Below are 23,515 nucleotides of genomic sequence, written 5' to 3' on the forward strand. Positions count from 1 at the left end.
GAGAAACGTCAAGAGAGGGGAGATGGGATGAGACAGAGGTGATGAAATTGAGGAAAAGATTAAACAAACCAGAGGGAAGGTGGATAAGGGGAGAGGAGAGGGGAGATAGAGATGATGAGGATGAGAGGAAGCAGAGAGAAGGTAGAGGTGAAAGGGAGAGGGGAGAGAAAGATAAGGGGAGAGGTGACGGGAGAGATGATAGTTTAGTGGAGGCGAGGGAGAGGTGAGGGAAGCGTGCCACATATCCCTATGGACCGACACTCACAGCGGCGCCAGGCATTCACAATCCTCTCTTTCATGGCCGTTCCCTCCCCCCTCTCCCCTCCCCTCTGACACATCCCTCACTCCGCACTCACTCCCCTCATCGTCAACGGCTCCCTTTCACTCTTCCTCACTACCATTATCCCCTTACTCCCCTTCCCTACTCCTCCCCTCTCTCCCTCCCCTCATAACCTCTCCTTTAACTTGTAATTTAGTGTTGTTATGGAGGATTTTATCTTACAACAACAAGCTGACAACGAGCCTTCTTCTTCTTCTTCTTCTCCCCCTCTTCCTCCTCCTCCTCCTCCTCGCTCACCACTTCCTGGGAAAATACTGATACTGTTTGTCTGCGTCGAGTATTATCTGGAATTAAGCGGTGAGAAACGAGGAGAACGAGGGAGAAGAGAGAAGAGGAAAGAGAAGATAAGAGAGGAGAGGAGAGGAGAGGAGAGGAGAAGAGGAGGAGAGGAGAGGAGAGGAGAGGAAAGAGAACAGAGGACAGGAGAGGACAGAGGAGAAGAGAGAAGAGGAAAAATTTAGAGAAGAAGAGAAGGGGGAGAGGAAGGAGACGTTATGACAAAGAGAACAGAGCTAAGGGGAGATAAAGAGGGAGATGAGGAAGATAGTAAAGGAGATAAGGAGAAAGGGAGGGAAAATAGAAGGGTTGAAAGGTAGGTATTGGTGAAGAGAAAATGAAGGAGGAAATGCCATAGAGATAACAAAGAGGAGAAAGTTAAGAAGAAGGGGTTTAGAGAGAGAGAGAGAGAGAGAGAGAGAGGAAAAAAATATAGGATGAAAGACAAAAGTAAATTAAATACACAAACACAACAACAACAACAACAACAACACCACCACTAACAACAACAACAACAAGCAGAGGTAAACACACACACACAGGTAGGTATAGGTAAGCAGGGCAGGGCAGGTAGATACATGGGTCAGGTAGACAGACGAGGCAGGTCTCTACAGGTGAGCGGGCCAGGTCGACACACACAAAGGTAGGCCATAGATCATACGCTGGATAGGTAACCGGGATGACAGGTGGATGACTCGCAGGTGTGGGTGGGTGTGGGTGGGTGGCGTGGGTGTGAGTGGATGACGTGGGTGTGAGGAGTCAGATAAGTTGAAAAATGTGGGTTGGAATACGTAGATGTGGATGGGAGGGTGAGTAGAAAGGATGAGTAAATGATATATGGGTGAATGTATAGTGAGGAGACATGAGTGTGGGCGTGAGTGGGTGAGGATGAGTAGAGGTGTGGATGGTAAAAGGTGTGTGAATGTGTGAATGGGTGAGTGGGTGAATATGTGGGCGTGGGTGAGAGGGCGTGGGTGAGAGGTGATAAGAGAGAGGACTTGAGAATGAAGAATAATTAATGTCTAGGAGAGATCGGTGGTATGTATGTGTGTGTGTGTGTGTGTGTGTGTGTGTGTGTGTGTGTGTGTGTGTGTGTGTGTGAAAGAGAGAGAGAGAAAGGGGGGTGGGGGAGAGGCGTGGGCGGGGTGGGCGCCAGATTGAGGGCCTCCTTGACTCTCCCTCCTTCTCTCCCTTACCTCCTCCCTTCCCTCCATCTCTCTCTCTCTCTCTCTCTCTCTCTCTCTCTCTCTCTCTCTCTCTCTCTCTCTCTCCTCCTCCTCCTCCTCCTCCTCCTCCTGGAAATGAGTTATAATGGAAGGGCGATAAGAGGCGAGAGACAGATAAAAGAACACAGACCAACACCACTCAACACACACACACACACGCACCCACCGTCACGGAGAGAGAGAGAGAGAGAGAGAGAGAGAGAGAGAGAGAGAGAGAGCAGCACATTAAAACGAAGAGAATATCCAGATCTCACATTTTTTACACCGTGATAAACTCTCTCTCTCTCTCTCTCTCTCTCTCTCTCTCTTGACACACACACACACACACACACACACACAATAAAGGAGAGGGGGAAGAAGATGAAACATTAAAAGCTTACTAAATAAAAACTTAACAAGCACGAAGATAGGAGGAGGAGGAGGAGGAAGAGGGAGAGGAGGAGGAGGAGGAGGGCGTCAACTCACCTCTCCACCTCCTTCCACTATAAACAACTCACCTGACAACATCTTAATGTTTTAATTAGTGTGTCCAACTTGCGCTTGTGTTTGGACGGGAGAGAAAAAGAGAAAGAGAAAGAGAGAGAGAGAGAGAGAGAGAGAGAGAGAGAGAGAGAATGGGGGTGAGGGTAAACATATTAGGGAAGAGAAACAGAAAGAAAACGAAGCATGAAATGACGAGGCGATAAATAAAAATAAAAATATGCAAACCAGAAAACGAAAGTAACACCATGACCCAGAAATGAAGGAAGAGGACAGAACGAATAGAGGAGGCAGAGAGAACGAAAAATAAATCCTACAGACAGAGGATGAGAGAACGGCGTAGAGGTAAAAGAGATAGCAAAAAGGAAGAAACGTAAATTGAGTGATAGAAGGAACATATCGAAATACGCATATGAAAGAAATGGAAAACTGATAAAAAATGGATAGACAAATGTAAAGTTAGCTGGCAGGAATGAAGGGAGAGTAGAGAGTAACATATTGAAGTATAAATATGAAAGAAATGAAAAACTTGAAAAAAAAATGGATAGACAAATAAAAAGTTAGCTGGCAGGAATGAAGGGAGAGTAGAGAGTAACATATTGAAGTACGAATTTGAAAGAAATGAAAAACTTGAAAAAAAAAATAGATAGACACATATAAAGTTATCTGACAGAAATGAGGGTACTGGGGAGAAGATGGAGAGAGAATAGAGGTGAGACAAGGGAAGAAGGAAAAAGAGATTGTAGAGGAATGAGTGGATGGCAGGAATGGATGAAGTCAAGAAAATGGATGGTACGGGGGATGAAGAAGGAAGGTGGATGAAGAGGGATAGAGAGGTGGAAGACATGAACGGGTGGATGGAAGACAAGATTATAGCCAAGAAAAAAAATACGTAAAAATATAAAGTTCGGTAAGTAAGGAGAAAAAATGGAAGTGAAGGGAGAGGAAAATGTGAGGTAACGGAAGGGAAGGGAAGAGAGGAAGGGAGGGAAGCAGGAAGGAAGAGAATAAATTAAGGGAATAAGAGAAGGATAAGTAAAGGAAAGGACAGCATTCACTCATTCATTCATTCATTTTTCCCTCCCTTTCCTTCCTTTCTACTTCATGCGCACTTCTTCCTATCTCCTCTTCCCTTCATTCATCACCTCCCCTTCTTTTCTTTCTTTTTTTTCATCTCATTCCATAACATAAAAATAAAGTTCGATAAGGAAGGAGAAAAAAGGGAAGTGAAGGGAGAGGAAAATGTGAGGTTACGGAAGGGAAGGGAAGAGAGGAAGGGAGGAGGGCAGTACAATTAAGGGAAGCAGGAGGGAAGAGAATAAATGACGGGAATAAGAGAAGGATGGGTAAGGGAGAGGAGAGCATTCATTTAGTCATTCAATCATCAATTTTTCCCTCCCCTTCCTTCCTTCCTATCTCTTCTCCACCTCAGTTATCACCTCCCCTTCCTTTCTTTCATATTTTTTTAATCTCATTCCATAACTGTCTTTCCATACCTTCTATATGCTTATCTCCTTCCCTCTCCCTTCCCTTCCATCATCATTCCCTTCCCTTCTCCTTCCTTTCATCAATCTCTCTTTCTCTTCTTTCTCCTGTTTCTATTTTTTTCATTCAGCTATGTTTTTTTTCCATATCCATTGTTTTAATTATGTTCACTTTTAACTTTCTTTATTTCTCTTTCGTTCTTTTTTCTTTTTTTTTCTTTCCTTCTCTTTCTTTCATTCTTTCATTCTTTATTTATTTATTTCCTTTTCTTTCTTTCTTTGTGCCTTTTTTCTTTTCTTTCTTTACATTTTTTCTCTGAGTCTTACTTTTCTTTGCTTCCTTCCTTCTTTCTTTCTTCTTTTTCTTTCCTTCTCTTTCTTTCATTCATTCGTTCTTTCTTTCCTTTTCTTTCTTTGTTTGGGCCTTTCTTCCTTTCTTTCTTTTTATTTATTTCTCCGAGTCTTACTTTTTTTTGCTTCTTTCCTTCTTTCTTTCTTCTTTCTTTCATTTTCTTTCTTTTCATTCCTTCAATCCGTCTCCCTCCTCTACGATTTTTCCTTCTCCTCTTCCTCTTCTCCTTCCCCTCCTTCGTTTATTTACACTAACTCATATCCTCCTTTGTTTCATTAATTCCCTCCTCCTCCTCCTCCTCCTCCTCCTCCTCCTCCTCCTCCTCCTCCTCCTCCTCCTGTGTCTCCTGCTACTTGTGTCGATGAGATGCGCAAAGGCCGGCTCAGGTAATGCCTCCTCCTCCTCCTCCTCCTCCTCCTCCTCCCGAAGAAAATCAAGCAGACGAATGGAAAAAGACAAACACTTTGGAAGTCATTAAGAAACAAATGAGGATCAGATGGTGTGTGTGTGTGTGTGTGTGTGTGTGTGTGTGTGTGTGTGTGTGTGTGTGTGTGTGTGTGTGTGTTCAATCTTGCTACTGCTGCTGTCTTCTGCTTACATCCTTCTCCTTTTGTTCTCTCTCTCTCTCTCTCTCTCTCTCTCTCTCTCTCTCTCTCTCTCTCTCTCTCTCTCTCTCTCTCTCTCTCTCGTAATCTTTATTATTGTTGCAACTCTTCTCGATATCCTGCTTGATTTCCTCCTCCTCCTCCTCCTCCTCCTCCTCCTCCTCCTCCTCCTCCTCCTCCTCCTTCTACACCATGATAGCCACACCTACCACACCCTAGATGCTATACTCTCTCTCTCTCTCTCTCTCTCTCTCTCTCTCTCTCTCTCTCTCTCTCTCTCTCTCTCTCTCTCTCTCTCTCTCTCTCAAGCAACATGATATAAAGGACACGATAATAAGGGAGAACACACACACACACACACACACACACACACACACACACACACACACACACACACACACACACACACACACTGGATGAGGGTGCTTGCTACTGAAGATGGGTAGAAGAGGGGGGGAGAGGGAGAAGGGGAGGGAGGAATAGAGGGAAGGAGATAATAGAAAAGGAGGAAACAAAGAGGAGGAGGAATAAACATAAGGGAGGGAAAGGAAAAGAGGAATATGTAAGCAGGTGAAGAGAGATTGAAGGTAAGTGAAGAAAAGGTGTGAAGAGAAATAGGGAAGAAAGATGAGAGGAGGAGAAGGGAAGATGGAAAATGAGAGGGAGTGATGAAAGGATAGAAGGGAAAGAAGAAGAAAGATGGGAGAAGAGGAGGAGGAGGAATAAGAGGATGTAAACAGGTGAAAAATGGAGGAAAACGTATGTGAGGATTAGGAGGAGGAAGAAGAGAAGGAAAAGGAGGACACAAATTACCAAAGAGAGAGAGAGAGAGAGAGACCATAGTTTCCTTTCTTTGTTTCCAAAATGTTGATTCCTTTGTCGATAAAACTAAACCAACTCAAAACCATATTTTCCTTTCTTTGTTTCCAAAATGTTGATTCCTTTGTCGATAAAACTAAACCAACTCAAAAACATAATTTCCTTTCTTTGTTTCCAAAACGTTGATTCCTTTGTCGATAAAACTAAACCAACTCAAAAACATATTTTCCTTTCTTTGTTTCCAAAATGTTGATTCCTTTGTCGATAAAACTAAACCAACTCAAAAACATATTTTCCTTTCTTTGTTTCCAAAACGTCGATTCCTTTGTCGATAAAACTAAACGAACTCAAAACCATATTTTCCTTTCTTTGTTTCCAAAACGTCGATTCCTTTGTCGATAAAACTAAACGAACTCAAAACCATATTTTCCTTTCTTTGTTTCCAAAACGTCGATTCCTTTGTCGATAAAACTAAACGAACTCAAAACCATATTTTCCTTTCTTCGTTCCCAAAACGTCGATTCCTTTGTCGATAAACTAAGACATCGCAACAACTAATTTTCCTTCCTTTAAAGGTCAGTATCCCACCCCGACATTTACGTCAGGGTCAGCATCCCACCCCGACATCTACGTCAGGGTCAGCATCCCACCCCGACATTTACGTCAGGGTCAGCATCCCACCCCGACAGTTAAGTCAGGGTCAGCATCCCACCCCAACATTCAAGCTGGGGTCAGCATCCCACCCCGACAGTTAAGTCAGGGTCAGCATCCCACCCCAACATTCAAGCTGGGGTCAGCATCCCACCCCGACAATTAAGTCAGGGTCAGCATCCCACCCCGACAGTTAAGTCAGGGTCAGCAATTCTTTTTCTGGTGTTCTTTTTTCTGTATTTTCCTTGTGCTGGTTTTCTCTTTCTTCATTTTCCTTTTTCTGGTGTTGTTTCTACTGTATATCGGCTTTTCTTGGTGCCGTATCCTGCTACAGACGAGTCTCCTTCACCCCTGAGAAGCCTCGCCCGTACCAACATACCACACCAAAGTCCTTAATCCTAGTTGTTCGTTTTGCTAATGTTGTGTTTTGTATCTGATTTCTTTTTTCTGGCATTCCTTTTCTGTATTATCCTGTCTCCGGTGTTATTTTTCTTTATTTGTCGTGTGACAGTGTTGTGTAGAGTATCTACATCGCCTCTACCTGGTGCCGTATCTTGCTACAGCGGAGTCTCCTTCACCCCAAAGAAGGCTCAGCCATACCAATATACCACACCAAAGGCCTTCTTGCTGGATTTTTGTGTTTTTGTTTTATTTTTTCCTTTTTCTCATCTGTGCTTCTATCTTGTCTATTTCCTGGAATTCCTCTCCTGGATTGTCCAGTTTCTGATGTTCTTCTGGTGTATTTTCCTTGTTTTCGGTGTTTTTCACCTGTAATATCCCTGTCGTGGAGTTGTTCTGAAATCGCCTTTCCTTGGTGCCGTGTGCTGATACGAATGAATCTCCTTCACCCCAGAAAAGACCCGCCCATACCAACACACAACACCAAACGCCCTCCCCTCCCCCCGCCCCTGGACACTCGGGATCTACGGCACCGCCATGGACGCCCCGAGGGAGCCGAGACGCCCTGCCGGAACCCCTGAGCCCCGCGACGCTCGCCAGGGAGACCTTGGGCTCCCTGACGCTCCCCAGCACCGCCGAGGCGGGGGAGGGCGGGAACTCCAGACAACTGCAGAACAACTCCAGACGGGAATATTAAATTAATCGTAAACACCGTGACGGCGCAAAAGCTACGTTTGTCGAGTCTGGGATGGAAGGACGCCGGCCGAATGTTTTCGGCGCGGCATCCGTTTCCCTCTCTGTTTCTGATTTCCCTCATTGTTTTTTGAGAGAGAGAGAGAGAGAGAGAGAGAGAGAGAGAGAGAGAAACACTCTTATACCAGAGATAACCAGAACCTACCGTGACATACATCCCTCCCTTCCTCTCCTCCTCCACCACCTCTTCCACCTCCACCCCCAACAACCACCCACCACCACCACCACCACCACCTTCTTCCACCCACCCTACCTGCGCATCTTCTTCACCTGTAACCACCTGGAGACACAACCACCATCTCACCAATTAGCAGAACACCTTTGCAACGAACTTAGATCATTCTTCTCGTGTACAATTTTCCGTTTTCTTCGTGGGATTAGTGTGTTGCGGGTACTTATGTATTCTGCTTAGCTCCTGCTCTGTTTCCTTAGTCGTGAAAAAAAATAATAATTGTACTACTCAGGTCTGCGTGGCGTGGTGGTGGTGGTGGAGTTAGTAGTGGTATTGGTTGTAATGGTTGTATTGGTTGTGGTGGGGGTTGTATGGTGGAGATACTTGTACAGAAGTGGTAGTGTAAGTTGTGGTAGTCGTGGTGGAGGTGGTGTTAGAGTTAGTGGTGATAGTATAGCAGAAGTAGTAATGGTGGTAATGGCGTAGTAGTAGTAGTAGTAGTAGTAATAGTAGTAGTAGTGGTGGTGGTGGTGGTGGTTGTAGGTCTGCTGTTGTTTGTTCTTCCTTTGTGCTGCTTTGTGTTCCTTTGTATAGGTAGGAATGGTAGAGGAGTGCTGGTAATGATACAAATGGTAATGGTGGTGAGGGGTAGGAAGGGGGAGGAGGAGATGGTAAGGGGATGGGAGGGGGAAGGAGATGGTAAGGGGGGGCGGCGGCGGCGGCGGTGGGGGTGGTGGCGGGGGAGGCAGTGGCGGGCCTGTAATCAGATTTAACAGGTAGTAATCCCGTAACGCCTGCTGGAAATTAAAAACGTCGGCAGGTAATTGGATTCCCCGGTATAAAATCACGATTACGTCCCTGAAATGCTTAATGCACGAAGATTCATCCCCCGTATTGTTGTGTGGACTGCAATATGGCGACCGGGGAGGGGAAGAGGGAGAAGGAAGAGGAGGAGCATCACTATCATCATCATCATCATCACCACGAATACAGTGAGCGAGGGATGGAGGGAAGGTAAGAAGAGGGAAGGTAAGGAAAGGAGAGGTAAGGAAAGGTAAGGAAGGGAAGAGATCGAGAAGAAAGGGAAAGAAGGAAGGAAGGAAGTGTGAAGGAGAATGGATTGGAAAATGCGACAGAATGCGTAGAAGGAAGGAAGAAAGAAAAAAGAAAGAAAGAAAGAAAAAGAAAGAAAGAAAGAAAGGAAGGAAGAGAGAGAAGGGATGCAGGGCTGGTCAGGGGGTTATAAAGACATGCCGTTTGCTTGACGAGAACGAACCCGCAATTAATGAGTGTTGAAATGGATGTTACCTGGCCGACGCAGCAGGTGTGGTGGTGGGGGGGGGGGGGGGGAGAAGGACCCTCGCCTCCCCCAGCATCCCCCCCAGCCCCGAGAGAACCGATACGAGGGGAGATGATGGTGGCTTGTTGAAGTTGTTTCCAGTGATGGTGGTGGTGTTGAAGGTGGATATGAGTGTAACAGTGGTAGTATTGGTAGTAGTAGTAGTAGTAGTAGTAGTAGTAGTAGCAGTGGCGGTAGGAGCAACGGTAGCAGTCGTGTTGGTGTTGGTGCGACGGTCGTGTTTTTTGCCGCCCCGAGCCCGGAATCGGCGGCGGTTGTCGTGGCCGCCCCCGCCCCGTGGCACACAACAGCCGCCACAATCGCCGCCTGCCCGAAGCACCATCCAGGCCGTGCCCCCCAGCGGTGCCGCGCCGCCACGAGCCCGCCGCCGCCACGTGTCCCTCACCGCCCCCGTGCTGCCGGCGTGCCCCACAGGCCGCCCCGCCACGCCCCTGGGCCCACAGAAGCCTCCGCTGCACCATATGTGTCCCCAGCACGCGGCGGCCGGCGTGTGTGTGGCGGCGTGGCGGTGCGCGGCGGCGGGGCGTGGGAAACTGGGGTCGACTCATCCGCAGGGCCGTGGGGGGCGTCAGGGGGGGGCGGCGGACCTTATTTTGGGTCACGATAAACTTTGAAGTGTCCCTGAGCCGTGGGCGGGCGGGGGGCGGCGTGGGTGCCTCGTGTGAGTGCTTGGGCGGGGTGGGCGGCGCAGGTGGGGGGCGACAGGTGGGTGGTGGAGCGGCGGTGGGCTGGTGGCTGGGTGTGTGCGTGGGACCCGCGACGCGCTGCCCGACGCCGCCTCCCCTTGTCTCCCTGCCTCCCACCATCTGGCGGCCTGCCTCCTCTTATCTCCTCCTGCTGAACTCTCTCGCTCCCCTGCTTGCCCTCACGCCCTCCCCTTACCCTACGTCTCCTGCTGCCATCATCTGCCGCTCCCTCGGCCTCCTCACGCCTCTCATCACCCCCATCACCTCCGCCGCCTCCACCTCCTCCTCCTTCTCCTCCCGCCCCACAGACAGCCAACAATCAGGGTTTTTCTGTACATTCTCCCCAACCCGACGACCACACTGTCCTCTGCGCCACACCGCCTTCCTCTCCCCTCTCCCCTTCGCCGTATGCTCCCAACACCACCTCAGTTAACTCCCCAACATTGCTAACCACTACTCTATTCTCCCCCAGGTGCACCGCAAGCAGGTACTCTCCTCCCCCTATTCACGAAACATTTCACCCCGTTCCATATGTCGCAGTGCCTCCCCCTTTCTCTCCTACTCTCTCTCTCTCTCTCTCTCTCTCTCTCTTCAGCGTACTTTCCTATTTCTTGGTAACTTGGATTTTCTTTCATGTTCCTTTTCCCCATCTCTAGATTTTCCTTTTTTCTTTCCTTCCACTTCTAATCTCCTTTAAATTTCCATGTTCTCTTCTCTCCACCCCTTCTCTCTCTCTCTCTCTCTCTCTCTCTCTCTCTCTCTCTCTCTCTCCACCACACACTGTCTTCCTCTCTGTCTACTAACGTTATTTTTTTTCATATTTTTGGGGTATTTTTCCACTTCACTTCCTTATTTCTTTACTTTCCTCTCTCTCTCTCTCTCTCTCTCTCTCTCTCTCTCTCTCTCTCTCTCTCTCTCTCTCTCTCCCCACCCTTCACTAACCTCTCCATCTATACATCATCTCAGAACACACACTTTCACACCTCCGCCCCATAAGCAAATAACTCCCCTACTCCCCATCCCCTTTTCCTCCCCACCCTCCCACCCTACACACACACACACACACACACACACGATTACAAGACTTCCTCCGCATCCCTCCCCATTTCCTCCCCTCCCCTCCCCTCCCCTCCCCTCCTCTTCCCCACCAGCATCTTCTTCCCGCCATGATGCTACCTCCTCCCCCCCTCCTCCTCCCCCACCAGCCGCCATTACGTTCAGAATGGTGGGGAGGGGACGTTGGGGAGGAAGGGGACTTGGGGAGAAACTAAAGATGGAGATGTGGTAGAAAGGGGTTAAGGGAGGAAAGGAGATAAGGAAGGAAAAGGGAGGAAAAGGGAGATGAAGACAACGGGAAGGAAACAGATGACGAGGGAGATGAAAAGGGCGGAGAAAGGAGAGCTGGTTTTGAGGAGGGAAGAGAATGGAAGGGGAGGGATCATGGAAATAGGGAAAGCAGAGGAAGGAAAGAGGGAAAGAAGATGATGCATGGAGGAAAGAAAAGGGCATGGAGGGAAGAACAATGCATGTGTGTGCGTAAAAAAAAGGAAAAGAAGAAAATTAAGAAAAAGAAGTAAAGAAAAAATAAGAAAACTCGAAGAAAAAAAGGAAAAGAAGAAAATTAAGAAAAAGAAAAGAAAAAAAAAGCAAAGGCGAAGAAAAGAGAAAAAGAAGATAAAGAAGAAAATGAAAACAAGATGATGAGGAGGAGAAGAAAGAAGGAAGGAAAGATGAGCATATAAAGAAGGAAAAAAAGAGGAAAATAATGAGAGCTCCTTCTATCGCCATTTTTTATATTGTTTTATCACCATTTTTATTTTTATTTTTATTTTTTCCCTTTTATTATCGTTGTTTATTTAGATTTTCACATCCTCTATTTTTTCCTCCTCTCCTACTCGTCTATTCGCTTCCTTTCATTATTTCGACATTTTTTTCCCTTTTTTTCTTCACTTTTATCATTATTTTTGTTTTCATTTCGTGGATGCTATTGTGCTTGCTCGTAGGTGGATAACAAGTCTTCCACATCTGCTCCACTTAGCCTCCACAACCTGCCCCCTTTCGTCGACCTCTCCACATCCACTCCACACTACTGTCATCCCAAACATCCATCCTCTCTTCGCCCTTCCACATGACAAACACCGCTCCATCAACTTTCAGCCTTTCATCCACATCTACACTCTATTCTATCATCATTCCTCTGCTTCAACATCTTCCACTATCTACTCATCATGTCTACTTCTCTCTTTTCTTTCCTCTTGCTTATTTTCACTCACTCCACCTTCTTCTATATTATTTTTTTTCTTTCGTCCAAATGTGTCTTCTTTTCCACACTTTTCCATCGTCGTTCCACAATCATATCATTCATCTACAATATCTTTTTTCTTTTGCCTAGTTGTGTCCCCCTTTCCATACTACTTCGTCATTCCACCATCACTACATCATGCATATATATTTATTTTCTATGGTCTGCCTCTCTCTCCTCTTCCTCCATCCTGTTCATTTCCACACATTCTACACCGCCGTTCCACAATCACCACATAATTCACCTTTTGCTATATGTTTGCTTTCTTTAGTTCGTCTGTGTCTCCGTCGGCGAAAGGAGCTGGGTTTTTGAATGGGTAATGGGTAATGGGTTTTCAAGAGGTAGTTTTCTGGTTTCTTCTTTTTTGTGTTACTCTGCGTACAAGCAAACAGTCAAGTGTGCTTTTTGGCGCACTGAAATCTATACGGTTGAAATGTTACCTCTATGTACTGTTTCCATGTACATATCATGACACTTAGGAGTTATAGTTTATAGTTTACTTCAATGATGTCAATGATGATTATTGGGACGTGTATCTTGGCGCCGCAACTGCAAGGTCATATGGCGTCATTGATGTCGAAAGCAGGGATATTGATATGAATGATGATCGCAAATGTTTTATCTATTTCTTTATTTTTTTATTCGCATTTCGTATACCGCAGACATGTCAACACAAATCAGAGCCACCTTCTGACCTACGACGGAACATAAGATTCGTAAGAGTCCCAAGGAGCTCAAATGCTATACACGCTTCGACACGGACAGTACCTAAGGGAGCTGAATAAAAAGATGTCCCTTCCTCCTGTATTGGTCCTGAGCAGCTGTGTCACCCCTGTAGCCACGTGACATGGAAACCGCGGCTGCAGACTCGGCGGAGCGTCTCAACAATTCGACGTGATTGAATTTCTCGCCGGCAAAGGAGCGACGCTATTGAAATTCACCGACAAATGCACGTCGCGTATGGTGCAGACTGTACCGGAGGGTAACGCGCGTCGCCGGGCTCAGAAATGTACAGCCGGCGAGGTGAGAAAAGTTAGTTTGCATGATGAACCCCGCCACGCATGACCCCTGACCAGCGTTGCCATATTATCGTATTCACCACATTGTATTTATCATTTTTAAGCCTCAAAACTCTCGTACCTACACAAATAATGAAAGAATATTAAAGTTGGCGTTAAAACTGTTATTTATTGATGTCTGTTTGTTTGTATTTACTATAGATATCAGTCAGAAACTACGAAAATGCAATACGGTGTGTACGATAATTTGGCAACGCACAACCCCTGACCAGCGTTACCAGATTGTCGTACTAGCCATACTTTTTTCGTCTGCCTGAGGCCCAAAACTGTCGAGCCTACACTGATAACGATATACATTTACAATTAGAGTTCAGATAGTTAATTATCGATGTTCTTCTTTGTTATGGGTCAGAAACAGGAAAATACGATGCTCTGAGTACGATAATCTGGTAACGCTGCCCCTGACCCTTGAATCCTGAGCCCGGGCCGCCGCCAATGTCAATGGTTACGTTTCAATACTCATGACTTTGAAACAACAGTCGGGAAGAGTTCGGAGGCGCAAGACCAACACTCCGCTGCACCGTGGAAATGTTGGGCCTCACGCGGCGGGAGTCACCACACTAACAGACCACGAGCTGCGGGGGCCCATCCTTTTGCCTCATCCATCCACCATCAGGGTATCAGGACACCTCTCCCCCCGAAATTGACCTCTCTTTTGTCCACCTCTTTTGATTCTTTTTTTTCTTAGGAGCAGCGAGTAGCGGGCTTTTTTATTATTGTTTCCTTTTTTGTGCCCTTGAGCTGTCTCCTTTGTTGTAAAAAAAATATACGGTTGAGATTAAGCTCCATGTGACTTTCATTTTTTCTTATAAATGATGGAATACTCTTGTGGTTAGTTATATTCAAATAAGGAAGTAGAAAAGAATGTCAGAAACCGGCTAAGGGCACAGAGTTAAGACGTGTATCGTAAGGCTTTCAACTTCTTTATCGTTGACATCAGTGCGTTGTGACTAGGAAGCAAATACGTAAAATAAGAGGACATATGTAAGACTAATTAATGTTTTTTAGTCATTACATTCTTCTTGGGACACAAATTCACTGAGATGGAGGCCTCTACGTTTGAGACTATGGGCCGAGGCTTAGACGAGAGATAAAATGGAAAGATTTACCGGAAGAGGATGAAGTACACCAATCTATACAAAGAGACAGGTAAATGACGTTGGGAAAGCCATTTATCCTACAGGTGACTAGTAATGGATAATGAAGATGTCAGGGAATAATACAAATAAAACTACAAAAAAAGGGGGGGAGTAATTATAAGAAAAATGCTACTGCTACATACTTACGAGGAGAGGACTAGATTACACAACTGACAGCAACAACAAAAATGCTCCTCCTACTAACGAGGAGAGGACTAGATTACACAACTAACAGCAACAACAAAAATGCTACTCCTACATACTTACGAGGAGAGGACTAGATTACACAACTAACAGCAACAACAAAAATGCTACTCCTACATACTTACGAGGAGAGGACTAGATTACACACCTAACAGCAACAACAAAAATGCTACTCCTACTTACGAGGAGAGGACTAGATTACACAGCTAACAGCAACAACAAAAAATGCTACTCCTACTTACGAGGAGAGGACTAGTTTACACAGCTAACAAACTAAAAAATAAGTTAACCAGCAAACTAACTTAAATAAAACGATGCTTCAAAGAGCTGCTTCGAATAGCGCTTCAGAGTGCGAGGGAAGGCAGCGAGAGAGGAAGCGAGCCTGTCAGATGCAGCAGCTTATAGCTATCGAAAGAAGACGGGTCGGCGCTGGTTGTGCTCCACCGTCTGGCTCGATATTTACTTAGACACGGCAAGCAGTCGACGCCCTGGATTTCTACTACTTACTGCCGGGATACGTCAAACTACAATACTGCTCCCGCATCACCAGCCTTACCAGATACGGCGAGCAGACACGACGCCCGGACTACTATACTACTAACAACTAGGATTCGTCGATCAACAATACTGCTGCCTGTCATTAACACCCTGATGGTTACAGCTAAGTACCTTTCTAGCATTAATCCTAATTTGGCCAAATAGGTGAGGTGTTAGGAGGGGAAAGAAATACGCACGACTCAAGAGAATCGAAGACGTTGCGTATGAAGCAGTACTGTACGTGTGGTGCGTCATAACGTCCACGCGACAGAAGGGCAGTAAAGTGTTCGGCACCACGAATAAGCGGTGTCGTTACGGAGCATGAAAACAACAAACCTCAGGTAAATTATATTAATAGTTCAGAATCACCTGAGGTTGTCATGCTAAATAAATTAACTTACACAACAATACACTAAATCATTACGTTTCGCCCTTTTCAGTGGTTTGTTTAGTGTACGAGGACAACATTCAAATAACTGGAATCCATCTCCCTTTTATGTGAGTAGAAACCTGAACACCTTTTTATAAACCCAGCATTTAACTGTGAGCCACACCTACGAAGGTGAAGGGATTTCAGAGGGTTTACCCCAATAAGTGGCTACATATTTTCCACAGTTAAAATTAATGGTCCTTCGAACCGGATACCAGTTGTTTGAATAGTAATGAGTTACAGGGTTGCTATTGGAGGTCATTCGCAGGTTCCTAACTTTATACCAGCCCTTCAAGATACAGAAATTGAAATCTGTAAAGTAAATGGCGGAAAACTTAAAGATTTTTGGGAGCATGATGATAATGTTGATGATGATGATATAAGAGATTACAAAGATGGAAGGGAAAACGGAGTGTGAAGGATGAATGGAAGGAAAGAGGGAAGGGTGAAAAAAAAAATGTACAACCATCCGCCTCTACACTTCCCTCTTCCTACCCATTCCTACATGATCTACTTATCGCGACGTCCTTCACCGTCTACTATATATTCCATAGACCGACCCTTCTCCCTCTACATCCCTACATCCCTCTTCCCGCACATTCCCACAAGAATTGCTTATCCCGGTAGCTGCGGGGATCATGTTTCCTAAAAGCCCCTCTAAGCGGGAAAAATGAGAAAAAATCATCACTCACGCAAACCATTTCATAATATATATCAACGCATGTGTGATTAGTTTATGCATCATCTATTTTTTGGGGGGTTTATATCATGGGAAAAATTTGGCCCGTCGCTGCTACACGGTTATTGCGACGCCCTTCACCTTCTACTATATATTCCATAGGCCGACCCGTCACCCTCTACTTCCCTATTCCTCCACATTACCATTCCCTCCATCATCCTCTCCGCTCACATTACAACATGGGACCATTGACACACTCTTCATAAACTCTACGTGCCCCTCGTAAAATTGATTCATATTTCCTCATTCCTCTTCTCGTGTAAGGCTCCTTCCACCTCCCCGCCACCTCGCCACACTCACCATTACCACGTTGCCTCCTTTACTATGGCGCCATGTACCCGGAAAGCATATCAACATCACACACAAGAATGTCACCCTAAACATTTTTTTTTTTTTTTTACCTTTATCATCCCCTGCGTCTCCCCATATCCTGCACATCCCACCATAATGATACAAGAATACAAGGATACACTAGGATATAGGATCACACCGATACATAGACACGAAGATATACAGAGGAACACAAAAATATACCAGGATACACAGAAACAAGGATACACACCAGGATACAACGACACAAGGACACACTGGAACACAAGGAAACATAGGAACACGAGGATACATAGGAACACAAGGATATATATACAAAAACACAAAGATACACAGGATACACTGAAACAAAGAAGGAAACAAACACATGGAGATACATAGGAACACAAGGATAGAGGAACAAGAGTAAAATTAGGAACATGAGGATACATAAGAACACGAGGATACACTGGGACAAAAGGACACATAGGGACACAAGGACATATGGAGACAAGGAAACATAATAACACAAGGATACATAAGAATACACAAACACAAGAGATACACAGGATAGGGGCCACTCGATCAACAAATGGCCGCTTCCGGATCCAGTTACACCCTATCTGTCCTCTCTTTCCCTCCATAAATATCTAACCTCCCTTTTTAAGCTTTCAATCGTACTTCTATTAACGACAAACCTGCTTAAGACGTCCTCCTCACCCCCTATCCTTAAGCCCCTACACATATGCTCTGTACTGACCTTAGCCTTCAATAGTACATCTCCTTCCTTCCACTCATCCCTCATTCATCACCTTTCCTTCTTCCATAATTTATCATTTTTTTATTTTCCCTTCCTAGATTTTTCACCCATCCCTCTTTGCTTCCATTCATCTACACTCCCGTTTTCCCTTTCTTCCATCTTTGTAATCTCTTTTATATCATATCATTATCATCATTATCCATTGCTAGTTCACTGTAGGATAAATGGCTTTCAAAACGTCATCTATCTGTCTCTCTGTATAAATTGGGGTACCTCGTCCTCTTCCGGCAAATTTTTAAGTTTTATTTTCTCTCTCCTCCAAGCCTCGGCCAATAGTCTCAAACGTTTCGACGCCTTAGTATATCTATTTGAAGAGGCTTTCGTTTAAGTTGTAAGGATTTCCATGGGTGGTTTCATATCTCCGGTGGTAGTCTTGTAAAGTTTCTACGCGATAAACTGGGAAAACACTCTTGAACCAGACGTATCTTTTCTCTGGTCTTGAAAAATCATCATAACAAGAACCAGAAGCGTTAGAGAATCCATGTCCTGGTCTTCTGCCCGCAATGCCTTCAAGAATATCCGGTTCGCCACTCTGCTATTTTGGTCGTCAGTCTGTTAGCAATTCTACATACGATCATGACCTCCCCAAGTCCACTTCTGGTTCTTGATCGTCATTAGAATATTCTCAACCTTTGTTCCTTGATCCGAGTTAAGAGTCTTCAATCCAGTCATCGCTCTCCCACGGTCTTTGTTCCCTTCCCTTAATTCATCTTCGGGCTCACAGCGATGGGTTCAGGTTGGATTAACTCTGATTTAATGAAGATTCTGGAAATGATTGGCTCACGAATAGAGTTCCAAGTAAGAGAAATAGGCTTAGCAGGAAATATACGACGGACGCCTTCAGGAAAAAGTTGTATAAATTCCTGGCTAGGGAGGACGGACGAGACAGGTATACCGGCCATGCCTTTTATAGATAGCATGCTTTTTTTTTTTTACATCTTTTTTGTTGCCCTTGAGCTGTTTCCTTAGCTGTAAAAAAAACGGAAAAAATGAGGAAATGAGAATGGTAATTAGAAAGATGAACAGAGGGAAAGTTGAAAAAACGGGAGGAAGGGAAAATAAAAAGGATGATATACTGTGGAAGGAGGGAAGAGGTGATGAATGAAGGATGAGTGGAAGAAGGAGATGTACTGTAGAAGGCTAAGGTCAGTACGGCGCATACGTGTAGGGGCTTAAGGATAGGGGTGAGGATGGTGTCTTAAGCATATGTGTAGGGGCTTAAGGATAGGGGTGAGGATGGCGTCTTAAGCATGTGTGTAGGGGCTTAAGGATAGGGGTGAGGATGGCGTCTTAAGCGTATGTGTAGGGGCTTAAGATAGGGGTGAGGATGGTGTCTTAAGCATATGTGTAGGGGGTTAAGGATAGAGGTGAGGATGGCGTCTTAAGCATATGTGTAGGGGCTTAAGATAGGGGTGAGGATGGTGTCTTAAGCATATGTGTAGGGGCTTAAGGATAGGGGTGAGGATGGCGTCTTAAGCATATGTGTAGGGGCTTAAGGATAGGGGTGAGGATGGCGTCTTAAGCATATGTGTAGGGGCTTAAGGATAGGGGTGAGGATGGTGTTTTAAGCATACGTGTCGTTCATGGAAGTACGATTGAAAGCTTAAAAAGGAGCATATAAAAAGGTCAAAAAGGGAGGGAAAACTAAATCGATGACCTTTTGCGGACTCTTAACTTTCTGATGCGATTTTGTTCTAACTTCCAAGCCCCATGCAAGCTACCTATCCCAACACTAAGGATCATATTATAAAACACTTCGGAGCCCAGGAACACATATTTGACAAGGCTTTCGTAGGGTGTTTGGGACATTTCCAGGAGTAGTTTTATGACCCAGGTGGTAGTTTGACCCTTCTTCTGTACCATGAACCTGAAGAAACACTTATTAGAACCCGGGGTGTACCATGAACCTGAAGAAACACTTATTAGAACCCGACTGACCCCCTCTTTAACCTTTAGAAATAGCTGATGTTAGGAGCGAAGGTGTCTTATAATCCCAACACTAAGGATCGTATTATAAAACATTTCGGAACCCAGGAACACATATTTGACAAGGCTTTCGTAGGTGTTTGGGACATTTACACGGGTAGTTTTATGACCCAGGTGGTAGTTTGACCCTTCTTCTGTACCGTGAACCTAAAATACCACTCATAAGAGCCTGCCTGATCTCCCTTTTGGCCTTTGGAAATTGTTAAAGTGCAAGCCGAAAGCGTCTAAATAAATAAAGATATAAATAAAGAATGAATGAATGAAGAAAAGAATGAATGAATGAGGGAAAGAAGGAAGGAAGGAAAGAAAAAAAGAACTAACGAAAAAAAAAAAGAATGAAGGAAATATAGAAACACACACACCAAACACACACACCAAACACACACACCCTCCTTTCCTTGTGATCTTATACCACCACACCCTCCAAGCTGTTAACTCATTAGGTATTGTTTGTCCCCCCCTTCTTTTTTTTTTTTTCCTTAGTCTTTTTTTGCTTTTTTCTTATCCATGTTTGCTCATCGAGGGGTCTCTGTTTGGGTCTGTGTTGGCTTTTTTATAGTTTTTTTTTTACCTTGATCCCCTTTAATGGATCTCAATGATGATAATGATGGCAATAATAATAACACACCCCAACTCATCGTCACCCCTCCATTACTCCCCACTGCACCCCAACACTCTCTCTTTACTCCCCACTGCACCTCCCCATTAACACATTTCTTTACTCCCAACTTATCACCCCAAAAACCCTATACTAGCTCCCCCCCACAATACCTCTCCATCCCCTTACACCTTTCAATACCCTCCCAGTAACAAGCCTCCTTACCCACTCCATTAATCATCCCAACACCCTATACTAGCTCCCCCACAATACCTCTCCATCCCCCTACACCTTCCATTCTCCCTCCCCAGTAACACACCACCTCACTCACCCCACTCATCACCCCAATACAAGGCACCCACTCCATTCACCCCTCACATTAGTTATTATACTCATCGCCCCACCCTGTCACCCCATCCCTACTCCAGATGCCTCTCTCACCCCCCCTCTTCCAATGCCCACTACACTCCGACACATCCTCCCTCCACTCCCTTCCCCCATACAAAACCCCTCCTGATCCACTACACATTCCATCACCACCACTCCTTCCCCCTTACAAAAAACCCTCCTGACCCACTACATATTCCACCAGCTCCACTTCTTCCCCCCTACAAAAACCCCTCCTGACCCACTGCACATTCCACCAGCTCCACTTCTTCCCCCTACAAAAACTCATCCCCCATCCATTTCTAGTCCTCCCTTACCCCTTCCCCTTACCATCCATCCCCCCCTCCCCACACCGCGCTGCCCCTCACTGCTTCCTGATCTCCTTCTTTGTCCCCTCAGGCCCCCCTCCACCCCCGCCCCCCCTCAGCCCCCCAGCACGCCGCCCCCCGCAGCCCACGCACGCAGTCCCTTAGTGTGCGTCACAGCCTCTGAAGTTACTTAGATTTACAAATGGCACGATATATGTGAATGTTAAGTGTGAGAGAGAGAGAGAGAGAGAGAGAGAGAGAGAGAGAGAGAGACAAATAAATAAAGAAAAAGAGAGTAAATAAATAATGAATGAATGAAGAAAAGAATGAATGAATGAGGGAAGGAAGGAAGAAAAAGAAAAAAAGAACGAAAGAGAAAAAATAAGAAGGAAGGAAAGACACACACACACACACACACACACACACACACACACACACACACACACACACACACACACACACACACACACACACACACACTCGTTACCTTCAACTAATAATTCCATCGTTTTCCTTTCTATTTTAATGTCCGCCAAACAAACATGAACTTTAATTTCCGCTCTACTGTCAAATATCAAAAGTCACGTGTATATTTTTATCCCCCGAGGCTCATTAGAAGGCAATTAGGCAGTTGGCGTCAATGTCACTTCCGTCCACGCTGATAATTAGGATACTGAGGCATGTTATTATTTTTTTCTTTAAGTTCCTCCTCCTCCTCTTCTACCTCTTTAATCCAATCTACCACTTCCTCCGCTAACAGCGTCCTTCGCTCTCTTCATTATCTCTTCTCCTCTCTTCTTTCTATTTATTCTCGTCTCCTCCTTTCCTCATTCTTATTCCTTCCTCTCTTTTTTTCCTCCTTACATCCTCTCCTCTAATGTATCTTTTCATTTATATTCTCTCCATCTCCTTCATTCATCCCTGCCTCCTCCTCCTCTTCCTCCTCCTCCTTCGCATTCCAATTCTCCGTTTCTCTCTCCCTGCTTCATTTTTCCTCCTTCCATCCTTCATTTTCTATATGTTTCTTTCGTATTCTCTCCATCTCTCTTATTGACCCCTGCCTCTTTTTTTTCTATTTTCCTTTTTTTTCTATTATTTTCTCCCCTCCTCCCCTTGCTTCCTTTTTTCCTCCTTCCATCCACCATTTTCTATTTTTATTTCCTTTTCATGTTCCTTTTATTTTCTCATCCACCCTACCTCATTCTTCTTCCACACCTTTCTTTCTCTATCTCTGTTTTGTTTTGTTTTTCTCTCCTTTTCCTTCATTTCCTTCCATCTTTTTTTTATCTTTCTTCGTCCTGTTCTTCCATCCATGACTCCTACTTCTTCCATTTCTTTCCCCTCTTCACTTCCTTGTTTTTCTCTCCTTTTCCTTCATTTCCTTCCTTTCTCTCCTTTTCCTTCATTTCCTTCCTTTCTCTCCTTTTCCTTCATTTCCTTCCTTTCTCTCATTTTCCTTCATTTCCTTCCATCTTTTTTTTATCTATCTTCGTCCTATTCTTCCATCCACGACTCCTTCTACTTCTTCCATTTCTTTCCCCTCTTCACTTCCCTTCATTTCCTTCACTTTCCCTAATCTCTTCTTCCTTCAACCCTTGCCTCCTACTTCCTTCCATTCATCCCTCATTTATTCCTTCTTCCCTCCTGCCACACTTTGTTATCTTTTTTAATCTTCCCTTCTTCCCGTTTCTTCACCCTTCCTTCCTTCCGTTGATCCACTCTTCCACTCCCTTTTCCATTCTTCCATCTTTGCAATCTCTTTTATGTTGCTTTCTCCCTCGTTTCATCATTTCTGCTTCCTCTTTCTTTCCTTCCTTCCATCCCTGACACCCCTTCCTCTTCCTTCCTTAATTTCTTTCATTTTTATTTTCTATTTCCACTTTTGTTGCTTTATCAGTCTACTTCTGTCACCTATTCCTCTTTTAATTTAGGTTTTGTTTTTTTTATTTATTTTTATTTTTCCTCTATTTTTTTTCTCCTCCTATAGCTCCATTATTATACCCAATCCTTTTTCTCTCGCTCCTTCTTTTCCCCTCCTTCCATCCTTCGCTTGCTTTCATTATCTCTCTAGTTTTTCTTCCTTCGCCTCCTTCTTCCATTCATCCATTTCTTTCAATGCCTCTTTTGTCGCGTCTGTTCCATTCTCTCTCTCTCTCTCTCTCTCTCTCTCTCTCTCTCTCTCTCTCTCTCTCTCTCTCTCTCTCTCTCTCTCTCTCTCTCTCTCTCTCTCTCTCTCTCTCTCTCTCTCTCTCTCTCCTCCATAGTTTTATCCTTTTTCTCTTTTTTCCTCCTCTTCCCTCCTTCCAATCTTCAACTCCTTCAATATTTTTTTTCGTCTTCTTTTTCCTCTGTTTTCATTCTTGCCTCCTCCTCCTCCTCCTCCTGTTCCCTCCTTCATTCCTTCCTCGCTCTCTCCTTCACCCTTGTCGCCCTATGCATAACGACTCTCCCCCCGCCCCCCTCGACCCCCCACCCATCCCCTCCCCCACCACCCTCACACCCCCCAGCAACCGACCACACCTGCCATCCACCTCCCATATATGTCCCACCTTGCCGCACACACACACACACACACACACACACACACACACACACACACACACACACACACACACACACACACACACACACACACACACACACCTGATCTCCCACCCACTGCATTCAGCCCCCACCCACAAGCACGCCCACCCTCACAGCAAGGCCCCGCCCACCCACAGTCCCACGCCCACCCACAGCCCCACGCCCGCCCACCGTCACCCACGCCCACAGGGGAGATGAGGGTGTGATGAGGGTGTGGGTGAGGCTGGTGGACGGTGCCTCACGCCCTCCCCGTCTAAGGCATGGGTGGGGAGGAGGAGGAGGAGGAGGAAAAGATGAGAGGAGGTGGAGTATCAGGCGGATGCAATTTTGATGAGTGGATTAAATGTGGAGTGGTGTGTGGAGTGTGTATGTAAAAAGGAGGAGGAGGAGGAGGAGGAGGAGGAGGAAGACAAAGAAGACAAAGAAGAGAAGGAGGAGGAGGACGACGACGAAGTAGAGACGAAGTGGAGTATCAAGCAGAGTGGATTAGA

The 23,515-nt window shown here is 45.3% G+C and overlaps 1 protein-coding gene and 1 long non-coding RNA gene across 2 annotated transcripts; one reads left to right on the forward strand and one right to left on the reverse strand.

Moving 5' to 3' along the window:
• Positions 1-5,782: 5,782 nt before the first annotated feature.
• LOC126987945 (uncharacterized) lies at positions 5,783-7,491 on the reverse strand. The gene is made up of 2 exons (XR_007741299.1): positions 6,121-7,491; positions 5,783-6,053 (listed from the first exon to the last, which is right to left on the reverse strand). It is a non-coding gene; the product is annotated as an uncharacterized LOC126987945 (long non-coding RNA).
• Positions 7,492-8,854: 1,363 nt separating this feature from the next.
• LOC126987869 (swi5-dependent recombination DNA repair protein 1 homolog) lies at positions 8,855-23,230 on the forward strand. Its single transcript, XM_050845331.1, has 4 exons — positions 8,855-8,881; positions 9,208-9,405; positions 10,076-10,090; positions 23,141-23,230. Exons 1-4 carry the CDS (start codon positions 8,855-8,857, stop codon positions 23,228-23,230), a joined length of 330 nt encoding a protein of 109 aa, XP_050701288.1.
• The last annotated feature ends 285 nt before the right edge of the window (positions 23,231-23,515 follow it).

This window comes from Eriocheir sinensis, chromosome 67 (assembly GCF_024679095.1).
Source record: "Eriocheir sinensis breed Jianghai 21 chromosome 67, ASM2467909v1, whole genome shotgun sequence".
NCBI lineage: Eukaryota > Metazoa > Arthropoda > Malacostraca > Decapoda > Varunidae > Eriocheir > Eriocheir sinensis.

Bases quoted from the DNA above. Each gene is read 5' to 3' on its own strand.
- LOC126987869 (XM_050845331.1), top strand. From the start codon at position 8,855: ATGGATGTTACCTGGCCGACGCAGCAG. The intron at 8,882-9,207 runs GTGTGGTGGTGG...GGCACACAACAG, and splicing joins TTACCTGGCCGACGCAGCAG to CCGCCACAATCGCCGCCTGC.